Source organism: Dipodomys ordii, unplaced genomic scaffold, assembly GCF_000151885.1.
Source record: "Dipodomys ordii isolate 6190 unplaced genomic scaffold, Dord_2.0 Scaffold122, whole genome shotgun sequence".
In the NCBI taxonomy this organism is placed as follows: Eukaryota; Metazoa; Chordata; class Mammalia; order Rodentia; family Heteromyidae; genus Dipodomys; species Dipodomys ordii.
The window spans coordinates 4987265-5005692 of NW_012267338.1; the positions used below are offsets into that span (position 1 = coordinate 4987265).

Sequence of the window (18428 nt, forward strand, 5' to 3'; positions counted from 1 at the left end):
AAATGTAAGATGAGATACCATAGCTGAAGTAAAGGAATAAATAAATAACTGGGATTTAAAATGTTGACTAAGGTTTCCTGTTCTTCAGTTGTGGTGTTTGCAGTAAGATGAAGTGTTTCCTCTGTCTACATTTTACTGTTTGCAGAAAGACAAACATCTTCTTCTGAGCTATTTTTTTCTGGTACATCTTAATTCCGCACTGAATTGATTAATTTGCTATCATTTCTTCAGGGTTCTGCTATTTATTTATGAAGCCAGATTTAATGTTTAGGGCAATATTAAGTGCTCTGTCAGGTAATAGAAAAAGACTCTCATTAAAAATAGATCCTCGATCTTCAGAAGTCAGTAACATCAGCTGCTATAAAATAAGGTTGATTAGAAACTCCTGTTTGGAAAAGTCTCATTTAGAATCCATGACAAGTTGAAGCATCTCTGTATAAACACACATTCCTTCTGTGTGGAGAGACTTTTAGTTATCTCATCTAAAATGAATTGTTTACTTCAATCCTACTTATAGAGAATTTATATCATGCTCCTTAGCAAGGTGATAAACTTGTATATCTGCATCTGGAAGTATTGAATTTTAATGTAATCATTAATCTATATTTGTACAAGAATTATCCCATATTTAAATGAGTCTGTATGAAAATGGCTTCAATCAGCAAGATAAATCTCCCATTGTCAAAACCGTTGTACAAAATCCTCGTCTCAAAAGTATATATAGTTCTATCTGTTTCAGAAAGACAGGATAGGTCAAAAACTGAAGTATTGCAATTTATCCATTTTGTTAACATTAGTAAAAATCTTCATATCCTTCCTATCTAAATATCTAAGAAGATAATTGGAAGTATTTTATTGTTCCACTTGAAATTAGTAACTCTTTTGTGATTCTCAGCCATGTACAAACATACAAGAAATAGAAGGCAATATTAGAGTTTATGGGTTCAATATTAATGCCATGCAAATGTAATTGAGTTAATAAGAAAGTCATGTCCATACATATGTTTCTTAGAGTTTGAGAATGACCAGCAGTACTTCATTAGAACTGGACATAGCTTCATGCATTGCATGTTATATACTTGTATTCTCATGTGCCGTTGACTAGAGGGCTGGGAGGTGGGATATATTCAATAAAGAGAGTTGTTATATGAAGGGTCTGCATTTGCATATATATGTGTGTTTGTGCAAAAGATACATCTACACGATCCATATTGTGGATGCAATGCCAGAAGTCACCATCCCCTAGTGACTGACTCAGACAAGGACATTGGGAGACTCCCAGTGCTCTATTACTCCTTGCATGGAACTTAAGTTCTATAGTTATCTCTGTCTCTACTAGTATCCTATAGCCAGGGAGAGTTATATCATGTAATATTTATTTTATTTATTTTTTGTCGATTGTGGGGCTTGAATTCTGGGGCTGGGCACTAACCCTCAGCTCTTTAGCTCAAGGCTGATGTTTTACCATTTGAGCCACAGAGCCATTTCCAGTTTTCTGGTGATTTATTGGAGATACAAGTCTCAGGGACTTTCCCGCCTGGGCTGGCTTTGAACCTTGATCCTCAGATTTCAGTCACCTGAGTAGCTAGGATTATAGGCATGAGCCACTGGCACCCAGCTTATCATGTATTTTTTTGAATTAAATAACATAGTCTATGAAAAAAATTAATGAGTAAAGTCAAGGAATATTTGAGAGTAGTTATTATTTATCATATATTTTTAAGATCTATGACTTGCTGTTTTACATATATATGTATATATATTCATACATATAAGCAGATGATTCCTAGAGACAAGTAAATTAATATATACTCATCACTTCATATAGTTTTATTTGAAAGTGTAACAATATCTACAACACATTCACTGTTACTGATTTTTTTCAGTATATAAATCAATCACTGTAGTTTTTAATTTTTTAAATGTTTTATCATTGTGAAAATACTGTACAGAGGGGTTGCAGTTACATGAACAAGGTAATGAGTACATTTCTTATCTAGCATTGTTGCCTCCTCCTTTGTTTTATTACTGCACATTAAGTCTTTAGATTGATTCCTATCAACTTCCAGTTTGTCCTGTTTGTCATACATTTCCAAGTTTTCCCCAAGACACACACAGATTCCTCCTAGCAACATTGTGCTCCTTGGGTCTGGCCTCTTGGATTCCAATGTATGTAAAGTCACAGACTATTCTTCTGTATCTAGCTGACTTCATTTGTTGTCATGTCTCTAAGCTTACCATTGTTCTGACTTCTATTAAACTAGAAAGAAAATACCAGCTATTACTGATAACTTACATCTAAAATACTATTATTTGAGTTCTGTAAATATTTTTACATCTCAATATTATTTTCATCTGGTTTTGCAAAGGGTGAATGTGAAGCTTAGGGTTTGGGTACTTTCTCAAGGTTCTCTGTTTAACAAGTGCCCAAGTCAGGATTGGGCATCGAGCACTTTGTTCTTAGAAGTGAGGTGTGTAGCCAATATCCACAGATAAGGAAACTCTCCACAGAAGGGAGTCAGCTTGCTTATCACCATTATTTTTGTATGGGCCCAACAGGGGCCATACCTAGTCCCAGCAATTACATTAGTTCTTCAGTTCAAGGATTTGCACAGGTCTGGATTTTCCATCTAAAATCATTAGCTACTATAAAAGAAATGAAAATCCTGCTCATTAAAATATAGAAGAAAAGAGAAAAGAAGGAAAGAAGAAGCCAAAGAAATGAGATCATGAGAGAAATCTTACTTCTTTAAGCTCTGTAATGGGTCCTGCGATATGTTCCTAAATTTATGTACTATCACTCAAAGGGGGAAAACACGTTTTCAACTGACTCTGTAAAAATCTGAAAGATTTCCAGTGTATTATTCACTCTGCCCTTTGTACAACGTCCTTTTTACATTGTCCAATCCAAGTTCTTCTTGATGCACATGGAAGTGCTGTTTATCATCTCCTTTCGGAAGAAATAACTCTTGTTATTCTTAGGGTATAATGGACTTATACTAAGGTGCGTTTCCATAACAAAGTGCATGTGTTAAGTGAAAATGTAAGTTTTTTTTTTCAAATACGCAGATAACTTTTTCATAGGGCATTGCAGAATGTTTATGTTATTGTTTAATGTCAACACTCACTTCTTTCTAGGAGCAATTTTTGACGAATCTGCTAAAAAGGACGATGAGGTGTTTCGCACAGCGGTTGGCGACCTCAATCAGAATGAGGAAATCTTACAGACTGAAAAAATCACATTTTCGGTGACATTTGTTGATGGCAACAACCCCTTCCAGGCCGTTCAAGAAGGTAAGACCCAGTAGTCTCCTGTTTTCTTTGCTTATATGTGTTGGAAGTTGTTCAATTTCAGTGTTAATGAAATTAGATGGAATTAAATGGAAGGCGGATGGCATTGTTTGTATTGTTGCTGCTAATTGGGTATTACTTCCCTTTGATAGTGCACTTCTGCAGGTCTTTAAGCTGTCTTCTCCTTTTGAGAAGACCCAAAGTGGAAAGCCATCGGTTTAATTGAAATATGATAGCAAAGTAGACAGAAATATTTACACTGAAAGCCTTTAGGACATGACTTCAATATAAATGAAGCATTTCTTTAAAATATGATTTTCTCTTTGAGTTTTTACTTTGGATTTCTCTGGGCTAACTGCCACCTTGAGTAGTGTTCTTACAGGCTGCCTGACACTTTAGATGTACTCATGACAAATGTATTGCCAAAAGGAATATCTTTCAGCATTGCATACAAATCAAAGATTTTGTATTGGGATCCTAACATACTGACCGAGGCTGTATGTATGTATGTATGTGTGTATACATATATATGTATATACACACATATATATATATATATATATACAAGTTCCAAAGTTATTTAAGTATTTTCCTCTATGCTCTATTTACTTGAGTGAATTAAAAGTTTAAACAATGTAAGGTAATACAAATCATTTTTACTCACTGAATAACTTTACTAGAATGAAATGTTTGCCTATTAACGATCTCTTATTAATGAAGAGTTGACCTTTGGACTTTTACATTTGATGCTATTCATCTAAATGAATGCTAAGCACCTTCTGTAAAGTGTTGATTGTTGCTGCTTGGTAGGTTTTGAATTTTGGTGTTCTCAAGTTTCTGTGTTGAAATCTCATTTTCATAATGATGGTTTTAAGAGGTTAGACATTCTGAAGATGATAGGTCATAAAGACTGTGCCTTCACAGATGGGATTTGTGTCCTTACAAAAGGAGCTGGGAAGGTAGCTCAGTGATAGAGTGGTTGCTTTGCATGGGTGAGACCCTGGGTTCCATTCCTCAGCAACACATAAGCAGAAATAGCTGGAAGTGGTGTTGTGGCTCAAGTGGTAGAGTGCTAGCCTTGAGCTGAAGAGCTGAGGGACAGCACCCAGGCCCAGAGTTCAGGCCCCACGACTGACAGAAACCTAAAAATAAGAAGCTCCATCCCTTTACCTATTCAGAGAACACACAAAGGACTCTGTGGAACAGAAAATAAAGAGAAACCTCACCAGGCAAAGAATCTGCTGTGTCTTGATCTTGGCTTTCTCTACCTGCAGAATTGTGAACTATAAATTTCGGTCGTTTGTAAATCACCTGGTGTAAGGCATCCTGTTACCGAAACCCAGACTATGACACTGTTTACTCGATATATTATTGTGATAATTCATTTAGACTAAATACAAAGAGTCCCAAATTGACTTACACACATGAACAACTTTCACTAATAAATTTTAAGTAGCATTTGGCAGAAGAAAAGGAAGACAAACACTACATTAGAGGTATTAAGTTTGGCAGGAAAGAAACATGGAAGGGTAAAGGAAAAGAAACTTAATTGTCTGAAATAAGTTTCCTTTTCATCTACTATTATATGTGTTTGATATGCAGATGATTTTTCACTGGAATTTATTTCTGATCTGTAGATCTGATTGCTGTTGAATTTTATGTTTGCTTCTATTAGAGTATGGAGATGAGGCATGGTATGATGAAGGTGTTTTTAATTCTTAATTGGATAGAAAAAATAATAATGAACAGACTTATTTTATGAAAAAATAACTATAGAATAACAAAATAATATAGAATATAATATGGCTTTTAACTTTAGAAAATATCAGTACAAAAGTCACATTGAAATAAACATTCAACTATTTACACTTTAAATTATCCTGAGAATTTGAGGCTTCATATCATAAATATACATTTGTATGGAAATACTTAAAAGCTATCAAAAGTTAAAATTCACAGTTACCTGCAACATAATAAATTAGAATTTGAGGAAGATATGTGATAATTATTTTATGTATGCTTGTCCTGGGGCCTGAACTTACTGCTAGGTGCTATCTCTGAGCTTTTTGCTGAAGGCTAGTGCTCTAACACTTTGAGACACAGCTCTACTTCCAGATTTTGGTACTTAGAGATAAGAATATCACAGACTTTCCTGCCCAGGCTGGCTTTGAATTGTGACTCTCAACATTCAGCCTCCTAAATATCTAGGATTACAGGCATAAGACAACCACAGCTAGTGATACATGGTAATTTTGAAATATACCAACTAGAAATCACATGTTAACTGGTTTTTTAAGTTCTCATGATCTCTTTTCAATCTATAGCTTTATTGGCCAGAATGACAACAGGAAAAGCCTGAGAACCAATTTATTTTCGCTACTCTCTTTTGAGGAACTCTATGTGAATTTCAGTTAAAATATCATTTTGTAAATTTATCTAGGCTGGAAAAAAGCAGTAGCAGATTAAGAAGTGATAACAATAGTTAGAAAGGAATTCAGAATAAGTATGCCCTTGTAGCCTTTCTTAGACTAAATTTGAAAAGTTAAGACAGATTTTAAAAATATTGCAGTGATACCCTTTTATACACTGCTTTGTGTAACCATTCTGCTGCCTGTTAACTTCAAGAAACAAAAATGTCTCTCAAAAAGAATTATAAGGACTTGAATGGAATGGTGACATTGAAATCAGAGTGAGACAGAAAATGTTTCCCAGGTAGAGACCACTCGGTATTTATCAAAGCTGGAGGAAAGCTTGATACTTTGCTGGGTTGCTGTTCCTAACAGGATGCTTTGGACTAGTTATTTTGGTGGTCTGCTCTGAGTAATGAACCTGAAATTAGTTCCAAGAAGCTTTGGAGATCATCTGTTTCCCCCTTCCACACCAGAGAGGCTTTAGATTCATTTTGGTAGTAAAAATAGTTATTGCAAGGGCTCTTGTCAGCTTGAAAAGTAAAGGGAAAAATATGAAACTTACAAAAGAACAAGAAATAATTCAGAGGCACTACTCTCTTAAATATTATGAGGAAGTAATTAAGGAGAAAATGTGTCATCGAAGATGAGCAGTTTTTGATAACATCTTCATTGCAATGCTATTAAAATCCATAATCTAAAATTAACTTACATTTTTTATTTTTATCAGAGACAAAAATTTAATGATAAAGTACTGATTACTGATCTACTGTCATTTCAGAATTATGGCAATACATGATTTTGGGTTCTCTCACCTATCTATCTATGTATCTATGTATCTATATGTATGTATGTATGTATGTAACTATCTATCTATCTACCTGATTTTGAAATTCTAGTATTGAGCAAAGAGAATTATGATGCATGTAGGTATTTGGTGAATAATTAATGATATTAGATTAGTCAAACACATATTCATTAAATCTACTAGTCTGCATGTCTTAAGTTATTAATAAACTTTTTATTGTGAAAATAACATACAGCGGGGTTACAACTACATGAGCAAGGTAATGAGTACATTTCTTATCAAGCATTGTTGCCTCCTCCTTTCTTTCCCCTTATCATCCCTCCCCATCTCCTCCCTTCCCCATCTCTGCCCTTCCTCCCCCCCCCACCCGTGACAAAGTTGTACAGTTTGTTTTTCAACATAACGTCTTGTACATCTCTTTGTTGCAATGGGTCCACTTGCAACCCTATTTGTTTTTTCCCTTCCCTTCCCCAAATTACACCAGTTAGTCATTTTAAGAGCTGGTTTGGTTCATAGAAATTTATTTTTGTCTTTCTGTTGTCTTTGTTTCTTACTAAAAAAGAGAGGGTCATACTAGTATACAGCCTGTTCAATCCCCAGAGTTGGTATTATTAAAATCATCTTTTGTGGCTTTGCTTATAATGCATTTTAGTCAATTATTATTCTCCTAAAAGTGAATTTCTAGGGTGAAATATCTCTAATATCACTAATAGTTCATTCTCTGATGATCAATTAATTTTTTACTGTATTTCTTGTTATATCTATATTAGACTTAAATAAATGAACAGTAGAAAGGTATTTATTTTAAGTAACATGATAACAAACTAGCTGTTTTGATAAATTTATTTTTCTATATATTTCAGTTCATCTGTAGATAATTTGTTAGGATTCTTTTGTTCCACAGTTTAGAATATTAACCAAGAAGATGAAAGTTTTTATCATTTAACAGAACAAATTTTTGGAGGCATTTTCTTTTTGACAGTTGCTTTGGTAGTTGAAAGATGGATTTTTCTATTAGATGAAAAAACTATCCTACTAGAAAAAAAGAACTATCCTACTTTTCAAAACCTGTCAATTGGGGTTTATATGTAGCAATGTAACTCTATTGGAATATTTTCAGTATATAGATGAACCAATTGAGACTCAGAGAGATTGAATAATTACTGTAAGTTTTTATTAGACGAGGATATATAGATAACATATGTTATCCAAGATGTTCACATCATCAACATTTTTCTTGCTACATCTAGTATCTAAGTGTACACACACACACACACACACACACACACAAAACACACACAGAATTTATTCTAGTCTTCAGTATATAGGTGTATATTTATACATAATAGTTCATTTTAGGTATTCCATAAGTACTGTGGGGGAGTTAAAAAGGTAGCAGATAGATATGTATTTGATACGCATTTTTTACATTCAGAGCTTATAATTGTAGGGGTCTTTCACTTGGGATGATATACTCAGTTTCATGGTATAAATCACTCTTGTTTTTTCAATCTTGGATTTTCTCGGCTGTAAAAAATGAAGAACTCAAAACATATGTGATGTATTTTTAAAATCACTTTCATCTCTTCAGTTTCATGACACTTTAGAATACACTTATAGGTTTTAAACTTTATCCAAATGTTCATTATTTAATTCATTCTTATAAGAGTATTCACATTTTTGAAATTACTCCTAGCTTTCCTTTGACTGAATTTGAAATAATTTAAAGAAATATATGGCACCTTTGCTATGTTCTGCTACTGCATGCACCTATTCAGTACAAACCAAATAATTTATTATTATCACTAGAACTCAGAAAAGACATTGAGCTAGTTTAATGGCCCTAGACCAGAGGGCTCTTGTTAGACTTCCCTTCTATTCTTCTTTTGTAGATTGATTCTCTGGGAATCTAAGTATTGTTCAGGGCATAGATATAAAATTGCATGGTATGAAAGACACAGATGAATCTGTCAAAAGTAGAAGCAAATATCTTATCTTGTAACCTCATGGCTGAGACAAGTTTTGGTCAGGAAAGATGAAAATTTGTGAGAAAACTAAGCCAGGGGAATTAAGGAAGGTGCTTGAAAAAACTCACCTTGGAAGATAAATTCACAAATAATATAGTATTGTTCTTGTATTCTTATGATTCTTGTCAGGGAGGATATAAAACATTATTGCAATGATAATAAATGGTAAGATTCTGCCAAAACATTTTGAAATAAATGCTCACATAAGAAAAATACCTGTAAGCATAAGCCATGAGGTATATAAGAGGAAAAATTAGTTATAAATTTTTTATATGAAAGAAAATGTAAAGCCATCACAACATTTTTGAATCTGTTGCTCACCACTATAAACCATATAGTCAAAAGTCAAGAAGGTGATGATAATGATAAAAATTGAATGCTTTGAAAATATTTGTATTTAAAGAGGATGTACATGTAAAAGAATGATTTATGTGTCTGCACTATTTGATCCTTTTTGTTAGGCTTAGTCTAATTTACATTTCCCTGTACTTAAAATGGACATTTTATTGTGATAAAGCCCTAATAATTCCAAAATCCTCTGCAACCATTTGTTGCAATTAGTTGTTGTAACTATTCTACCGTAAGGTTGCAGGGTTTATCATTCATCAACTTGTGTTTCCCTGGACTAATTTTGATAGCTCCAATCCCAGCTACTATTCTGAAATGCCTGGCAATAGATTAAACGTCAGAATTAGGTGGATTAGAATTTTTTAAAAAAACATAAATAGTATATACATTTAATTCTTATCATTCATTTATTTATCTGTTTTTTTTTATTCCTCTTTCCCTTCCTGAGATTCAAAGCTACTTTCATTGCTCTTTCCCTACCTGAGAGTCAAAGCCACTTTCACTTTGAATCGCAGGGTCTAGCCTCAAGGCACAGCAGAGCTCTTGCTCATCTCCATATATGAAGTGTGGAGAGAATCAACAATGCAGTTAACCTGCTATCTCCAAACACCTGGATCTGTTTTACAACTTCATGGTCCATGATCATCTAGGGGTTGGGAATTTTTTAGCTCAGCCATTTTCCCATCTATTTCCTGTCAAGGACTCTGTCATTTTTTTCTTACTACCAGCCACATTCCACCAACTGACTCCTGTGGTTGGAAATCCACAGGTGCCTGCCATGTAATCTGGAATACTCTTTGAAGTATGAATAAATGTATGTCTATAAGATTTGCCATCCTTACATATTACCATATACATTTCATTCAACCCTGCCATTGGAGAATTGCCCATTAAGGGAATTAATGTAATAGGTATTTGCAATCTAATTTGGAGAGTATTCAGTCAAATTCATCCAAGTACTGATTAAATGTTTTATGCTGTTCCAAGACTAGGCCAGCTATAACAGAGGATAATAAAATAAAGAACACAGGGTATGTTATGGGAAGTATTAAATATATCTGAGGAATGTCATGGAGTTTTAAAGCATAAAAAGATACTATTGCCTTCAATATATAATTTAGACTTTAAAGTACACTAATAGTCAAAAGGAACAGGGTGATCTACCTTTTGAAAAATTCCTTTTCAAAACAGAAATGGGCGACTGTCATCTTTAACTAAATGTTGATATGGTTACAAGTTGCATTGTTTAATTTTTCTGCATTTTGCCATCATGTTAATGTTATCTTTGTTTCATTTAATACCACACTCTTAAAGTAACAGCTTACCAGTTCCAAGTGCAGATTGAAATTCAGATGTGTATAACTTGCTCTTCCTTCATTTTGTAGCCATTTTCCTTTGAGATCTCTTACCTCACAATAATTATGTACTGGTATGTAAGTTCAACCATAAACTACATTTTAGCTATATATGCTTCTCTGGGTCTTGATTTTTAAAGAAAAATCATAAACAGATTTTTATGCAAGCTGTGTTTAAGGGCAGTAAAAATTTATTCTTTGGATGTTGTTGAAGTGTTGTTCATAATAATAGCAACCATTTATTCTTTGCTTTCTGAATCTATACATAGAGTACATGATTGTAGTAAGATGTTTCCATCATTAATTAGTCTTTTTGGTACTGATGTGGTAAAAGATTCATCTATATGTCTTAATGTAACGATGAATATGGGGTTTATTAGATAAAAATCTCCATTTACAGCTGAGCACCAATGGCTCATGCCTGAGGAGGCTGAGATCTGAAGATTGTGGTTCAAAGCCAGCCTGGGCAGGAAAGTTTGTGAGACAAAAACAGTGAAACAAAAATGGAGCTGTGGCTCAGATGACAGAGCACTTGTATTGAGCACAAAAGCTCAGGGATACCACCTAGGGCCTAAGCCTGTGTGTACTAGCACGTGCACATAATAATAATAACAACAACAACAACTCCACTTGACTATAGACTGCAGTTGTAATGGAAGCCTATTGGATAGTCATAAAAATATGTTGGTAAACCAAGGATGACTTTCTGATTTCAAAATATTATCAGTATTATCAGTATCTACGTTTCTCCTGATCCAGTTTGCTTGCGTGAGTATGGAGAATAACTTCGCCTCCTGCTTTTTCAATGTTTGACATTTAATCTTACATGTATTTTCCTAGTAATATTTAAATTTTATAGGCATCACACTATGTGTAGCTATCTATACTCTTGTGATATTTTGTTGAATGGTCTTGGAATTCTCCAAAGCATTATCATTGGAACTTGCATTTTAAAAATAGAACATATAAGATGCCAAAAGCAATATAGAAAAAGCTGCATATTCAGGGAGAAAAAGAAAACGCTTTTAAAGTGCCTGTAAGAGTTCAGCCTCGATTGAATTACTTTGCACATGAAAGTGCTTCCCGTTGGCTTTGCTGTAGTCGTTCCTGTTTATCTGGAACAACATTCTGTTATCTTAGCCTGAGCTCTGGCCTTATGTGCATATCTCATTCTTAACGTTCTGATACTGTGTCCTTATAAAGTTCTATTCAGCCATGTTTTAGTCCTTAACCCTCCTTATGCACCCTAAGAACTCTGGTTTAGCACAGAAGGCTTAAGTCTGATGTCATTTATCTACCTGTGGGTCTTGAACATACCTTGTGACTCATCATTTATCTACATTTTTGTAGACAAATATTCACTCAATAGGGTAACTGTGATTATGTGATTATTGTGTAATGATTATGTGTGGTTGTAATTATGGTAGGCTTATGTGTCTACTAATCAGAAACAATCTTCATAATAGAGGAGCAGACAATGGCTTAACACCATTGGACCTATGCATCTGTAAATTTCCATTCCTCTTTCCTGTTTTCCTTTCAAACATCCTCTACTTGTCCTGGTGGTTTCTATGGATACTTCTGACTCGAACCTTATAATCTACCTAGTCACCATCATAATTTTGCCCTGCTGGATTTTCCTTCATCATGATCATGAATGTTTTGGTTGTGGGGACATTACAGAATGAAATGTTTCCTGACTTTCCACCGCCTCCTCTACCCCCCTTTCCAAGGCCAGTTCTGCTAGTTAGCACAGGAAGATGAGAATCATATTTCTAGTGTAATTCATTTGGCAAATAACAGTGATGTTGCAACATGCGTACTTAGAGTTAGGAGGATTTAAAATACCTTGTTACCATTTCTGGGAAGTACAGAGAGCCCATGGAGACCAAATTAAAGCTTTCTGATGATTTGTGTAGGCTGAATACAATCAGGGAAGTAAATAAGGCACTGAGTCATAACTAAATGGGATTCAGTTGTACAGAAACATAATGTTGTAGAAGAGTAATATACATGAAGGTCAAACATGGAAATGAATTCAAGGAAAGCTTTATGATTTGAAAGATGCATCCATTTTGCTATTTGAGTTTATTTCTGACATGATGGTTTAAAAGGTTATCACTCTGAGTTTTGTACATTTTCATTCCTCCTATACATGGGCAAATTTTAACTCCAAAAACTTGGTCATTGGTTTTATTTGAATTATCAGTGTTATTTTTTCAATAACATTATATTATATAATATTTTTTCTGAAGAAGTCTCATCTCATTTTAGAACATGTTTACTTCTTTCATTCTTGGTAATGATATGGTGGTAAGATTGGCTAAACTCATTTCTTCTTCCTTTATGCTGCATCTTCAAATGTATAATACTTAAAAGTACCTATTATGTATGATGAATATAGTCCAAAGTGGAAGGTGCTTGCAGGGAAGCTGTTATGCAAATTGAAGTATAAAACAAGCCTAATGCAGAGAATATTTTAATAGTTTTGCTTTGAATTTCAAACATATTTGTGTACTTCCATAATAAATGTGTGAGTCCATTTTGTCACTGTGCAGAATGCCTGCAAAAAACCCAAACAAACAAAAAACACAATTTTAAGAGGAAAGATTTATTTGGGTTCACAGTATCTGTAGTTTTTCTTCATGTTCATGTGGCCTCATTGCTTTAGGGTCTGATGTAAAGTAATATATCATGGTAGAGAAAAAACTATGTTGAAGAAAGTAGCTCACCTCATGCTAGCAAAGGAATAGGAAGAGGTACAGTTTAAGATGTACCATTCCAGAGCAAACATCCTTTATTCACTTCCTCCAATTGGGCTCCAAATCCAAGATTCCCACCATTTCCTAATAAGGATGTGGAATTTTAAATCCATCAATTGATGAGGTCAAAGCCTTTAGAGATTCATGATTGAATCACCTTCCAAAAAAAAATTAAATACTGGGGAACAATACCTTCAATACCTAAACTTTTATTGGATGTTTCTTTCCAAATTATAACAATGTCAAGCAGAGTAATTTCAGGTGGCCATTCGAAGTCATTCATGTTATTATAGCAAAGCAAATTGTAGAGGACCTGAGGAAAGAAAATAAATAATAAGGGTTTTAAAAAATGGATAGAAGTTGATATAACACATTCTGCTCACTCACAAATCCTCTTGTTATTCTTTTGAACTTATTCAGTAAGCTTTACTGTTTGGAATTATTAGTTTCAATCTTCTGATTAGTTTTGCTTCCTGTGTTCTAGTTCAATATTTAATCACCATATATCATATTTTAACATGCATATATATCAGATAATTTATATTTTATATTCCTTATGTTCATATGCTGTATGTATATGCATTTATGATGGATGTATATTATATATGGGAGGTATATGTATGTGTGTGTATGTGGGAGATAGTTTGTGTGCATAATAAAATCAGTTCAATATGAGCCTCTTTTGGTCTTCTTTGTAATATTGATTCATAATTTTCAAGGCACAATGTAAAACCTTTATATTTTTTGTCTATCAAAATAGAAAAGGAAATGAATGTTATACAATTATATATCTGTTATACAATTACATATGTATATATGTATATATATGGCCCCATTTCAAAGAATAATATTAGGGCCTGTGAAGGTGGCTCAGTGGTAGAGCACTTGCCTTGCATGCATGAGGCCCTGGGTTCCATTCCTCAGCACCACATAAGCAAAAAGAAAAAAGCCGGAAGTGGCGCTGTGGTTCAAGTGGTAGAGCGCTAACCTTGGCTGAAGAGCTGAGGGACAGTGCCTAGGCCCAGAGTTCAGGCCCCACAACCGTACCCAAAAAAAAGAAGAAGAATATTAATGGGTATATATTAAATTAGTCCTTAGGCTATCCAAAATTCATGCCACAAAATGGGTCATTATTCTACATTTTCTTCCTTGGGAAATTCTTAAATCTTAAGAAGCTGGGTGCCAGTGGCTCACACCTGTAATCCTAGCTACTCAGGTGGCTGAGATCTGAGGACTGTGATTCAAAGCCAGCTCAGGCAGGAAAGTCCATGAGACTCTTATGTCCAGTAAACCACCAGAAAACTAGGAGTGGCTCTGTGGCTCAGTGGTTGAGTGCTCACGTTGAGATGAAGAGCTGAGGGACAGCACACAAGACCAGATCCAAGCCCCATGGCTGACAAAAATAAAAATTAAAAAAAATCTTAAATCAGGGAAGAGGAAGCCTACTGGCAGAAAATTATAACTCAGAGCCTCAGAGCTCTTGCTCAGCTTTTTTGCTCAGCTGGCAAACAATCACTTGAGCCATGTCTCTAGCCTGGGGTTTGTTGGTTAATTAGAGACATAGATTTTTAGACTTTTCTTCCCAGGCCTTAGCTTCCTTGAGTAACTAGAATTGTACATATTCCCCACAACAAATTACCTTAGAAGGCATGATACTTTTTAAATTTTTTATGTGCTGGATATATTCACTATGCCAGGCAAAGATGGAAGCCAGTATCATTCCAGGTTATTGCCAATAGGAAAATTCTTCAGAGACATAGATTTCTGTGTTTGAGGAATAGTATTATATTTTTAAGACCTATGTTTTCACTCTGTTCCTTTATGAATGCCTATCTCCACTGTCAAGATTAGTTACTGATTGTGAACTGTTATGCCTTTGATTTGGTACTCAGATCATCTTTTCGTGCTTCCTTTGCAAATGCAGTAGGTTTTAAAGGAAAATTTAGTGGCTTTCCACTTGGGGCTTAATAATTTTATTATTAGAAACCAGTCAGATTTTAAATTCGTCTCTCTAAGTCTACTTGTAAATGTAGTTTTGCAAACATTTGGATTTTTCCTGTACATGTTTTTCTTCCAAGAAGGTAGAATAAACACAAATAGAATAAATTAAAGAAAAAAGTTGAGTCTATTATCCCAGTCTTTAATACACAGTACTGCATAGAGATACTTTAATATTGAACCATCTGAGAGGAAACTCATTTTAGGGCTATTGTTTTTTGCAATTTCTGGGCACTCTGACAAAGAGCTTTATTTGAAAAAAAAACAATTATGTAAGCTCCAATTTATTTTTAAGTTTCTATGTCCTTTGACCTGGGAGAAGGCTTCCTTGAATCCATCACATTTCTGAACTGAACTCTGGCCTAAAAGGTAATTACTACTCTTATTTGCATTTTGCAGATGAAGAAGTTGAGGTCCAGCAAAGTTATGGTAATTTGTTACTTCTGGCACCTTCACAATGGAACCTAGACCAAGCCTTTTGTTTAAGTCTGCAAGTGGGTGTCCTGGTATTTGGAGGTGAAGGAAGAGAACATCAAGGTGTTTGTTTTCCATCTTCTGTTCCTCAAATGAAGAAGTGTTTCTCTCAAGGCAGCGTAGTCTACGTTTTCTCCTTGTGAACCCCATTCTTTCTCCTCTTTATCCTTTCCACCTAGGACTGGTGACAACTCCTGGCTCTAGATGCATGTGCTATCCCCATCCATACCTGTATAACTTTCTTGAAAAAAAACAAAGGCCCCTCTCAAATTACCCTATTTATTATTATTATTGGTAGTAGTAGTAGTACTAGTAGTAGTAGATTTAAGTAGTTGTATAAAGGAGATGCCATTTAAGAAAGCAGTGTGTGAATAAAATAGATCCTGACAAGTGTCACCTCTTTCAACATTCTTGCCCATCCCTGCCCTTCCCCCACCCTTTGTAATTTTGTACGATCTACATTGGATTCTTGTCCATATTTCTTCCCCTTTCTCCTCCTCATTCATATTCAACTTTCTCCTTGACCCTATCCCACCCCTTTCAAGTACCTGCTTCAAAGTGCCCTGCTGAACTTTGATTTAGGATTTCTAAGGTTTTACACTATTTGAGATCTCGTTTGAATCTAATGTGCTTTGGTTTCAATCGCCACTAATTCTTCTTGGGACTTTAGCTGGTACCGTCATTTAACTGGTATTGTTCACGCAGTGACTTGATGACTTCTCCAACTTAATCAGGAAGTATTCACTCTTGGCATGTAGTATTTCAATGTAATATTCGCCTTGCATCATAAATCTTTGAATGCCTCACAGAGACCTTATAAGTCTGATGATTCGGAGGAGATATCCTCATGTCTATGGGTATTTTAGCACTGCTGCAAAGATTGACTTGACATTAAAAATGCTGAGTGGCAGAATCCTTGAGTAGCAGAAAGATTAGTTCTGATCAGGAACAGAGCTAATCTCCAATAGCCGCTCCACCCCCTGTTTCAATACAGCATGATATTTTTCAAGGGGACACAATTATTTTTACTCATGTTAATATGACAGGTAGGATGAACTTTGTGAATGTCAGTGCTCTAGTTACGAATTAAAATGTCTCTTTTTAAAAAGCACTTCTACGTTGTCTAAGGAAGTTGATGAATCATTTGTCCGCAAACTCTTGACTTTTTAATTTTCCATTTGAAAATTAATTTGAAAATTTCCTTGCATTTCTCCTTTGTTCTGTTCCTTGTAACAGTGCTGTATTATGAAAACTAGACTGCTTACTAAGGTACAGAGGTGAGGAGAAAGTCATAAATTACTTTAGTGAATTGTATACCCCACAATTTCTGTTACCTCATAGCATTCTGTTCCATATTATTTAGAACAGCACTGATAGAGTAGTAATATTAACTTACAAGACAGTTGTTTGTATTTTATCTCTTTCATTTCCTAGGATCATGTTTTACTGTTACTAATGAACAATGAATGGACAAACACCAGTCAGTAGAGCAGGAAAAATAGGAACGGTGCCAGATGCTGCTGGCTCACACCTTAAATCCTAGATACTCAGGAGGTCCAAAACTAGTCCACACAGAAACCTGGATCTCATAGTCAGAATGGTTCACTGTGACTGTGGGATTCTTATTTTCAATTAAGCAGTATATAAAGGTGTAAGTGGAGGTATTGCTCAAGTGGTAGAGTGCTAGCCTTGATTGAAAACACACACACACACACACACACACACACACACACACACAGAGCATTACCAGGGTTCTGTCTGAGGTGTGTCTTCATTTCACTCAGCATTAGCCCCCATCTCAATAGACACAGAGATCGATTGAAAGAATTTAGGGGTCATAACTAAAACATAGAACATAAAACTACTCATGAAGACTGAACGTACATCCACTAAGAATATGATTACAGGCAGGATGTACAAGGTCCATGAAGGAGGAATGTACTACAGAGGTCAATGGAAAAGGAGCTACCTTTCAACTCACCATGCTGAGCTGATGATGAAGGGAAAGAACTAACTGGAGAAAATTGGAAGCCATGCATTCCTATTCTGAAAGACAAAAGGAAGAAGCTGGCTTAGTCACAATACAGCTTTGTGACCAATAGGCAGGGGCTGGTGAGGGGGACAGAGGACACATTCACTTTTCTATCACCATTTGTATTCTGTCCCACCATCAAGGTGGCCACGTTGTCCACAAAGCAGCAATACAGTGACTACAATATGGACAGAATCATGATTCAGCACATAAAATTAAACACTGATAAAATATTAATAAAGACATCATTTTTTGATGTTAGGGGAATGAACTCCAAGATAAGAATTTAAATGTTTTTTTCTTTCATGCGATTGTTTCTAACATATTTATAAGATGATTTCCATGTTGCTTTGTATGTCCCTCCCCCACAGTATAACCCCTGCTTTCACTGTATTTGATGTTGGTATAATTTGTGGAGGGGAAGGGCAAAAACAAATCGTTTAACTAGGGATACAGGTGGACCCATTGCAACAATGAGATGTACAAGTTGTTATGTCGAAAACGAACTTTACAACTTTGTTGTGGGGGGGAGGGAGGATCGGGTGGGAAGAGGTGGAGGGAGTATGGGAAGAGATGGGAAGGGGAAACAAAGAGGAGGCAACAAAGCTTGATAAGAAATGTACTCGTTATCTTGCCCATGTAATTGTAACTCCTCTGTACGGTATTCTCACACACACACACAAAGACATAAATCTTTATATATAAGATAAGGTCTTAGTACATTTTTTGGAGAATGTGGCCACAATAATGGAAAAGATTTGGGCTCCAAGTATTCTACTTCAAAGGCACAATGTTTCACTCTGTTTTAAGAGCAAGTGATATTTTAAATATAATTATTCTGCATCTTCAGCAGAATAATTGCTTTCTACATTAAAGGAGGAGATAAGCACCCAAGTTTTATAATGTAAAAAGCATTGTGCATATG

The 18428-nt window shown here is 35.0% G+C and overlaps 1 protein-coding gene across 2 annotated transcripts in view; it reads left to right on the top strand.

Moving 5' to 3' along the window:
• The window catches only part of Grid2 (glutamate receptor, ionotropic, delta 2), a 1023751-nt gene that overhangs the window by 199013 nt on the left and 806310 nt on the right, over positions 1-18428 (top strand). For both annotated transcript variants that reach the window (XM_013029731.1, XM_013029732.1), the window contains exon 2: positions 3139-3294. In XM_013029731.1, the coding sequence (XP_012885185.1) occupies positions 3139-3294 (156 nt within the window). The remainder of the gene's footprint in view (positions 1-3138; positions 3295-18428) is intronic.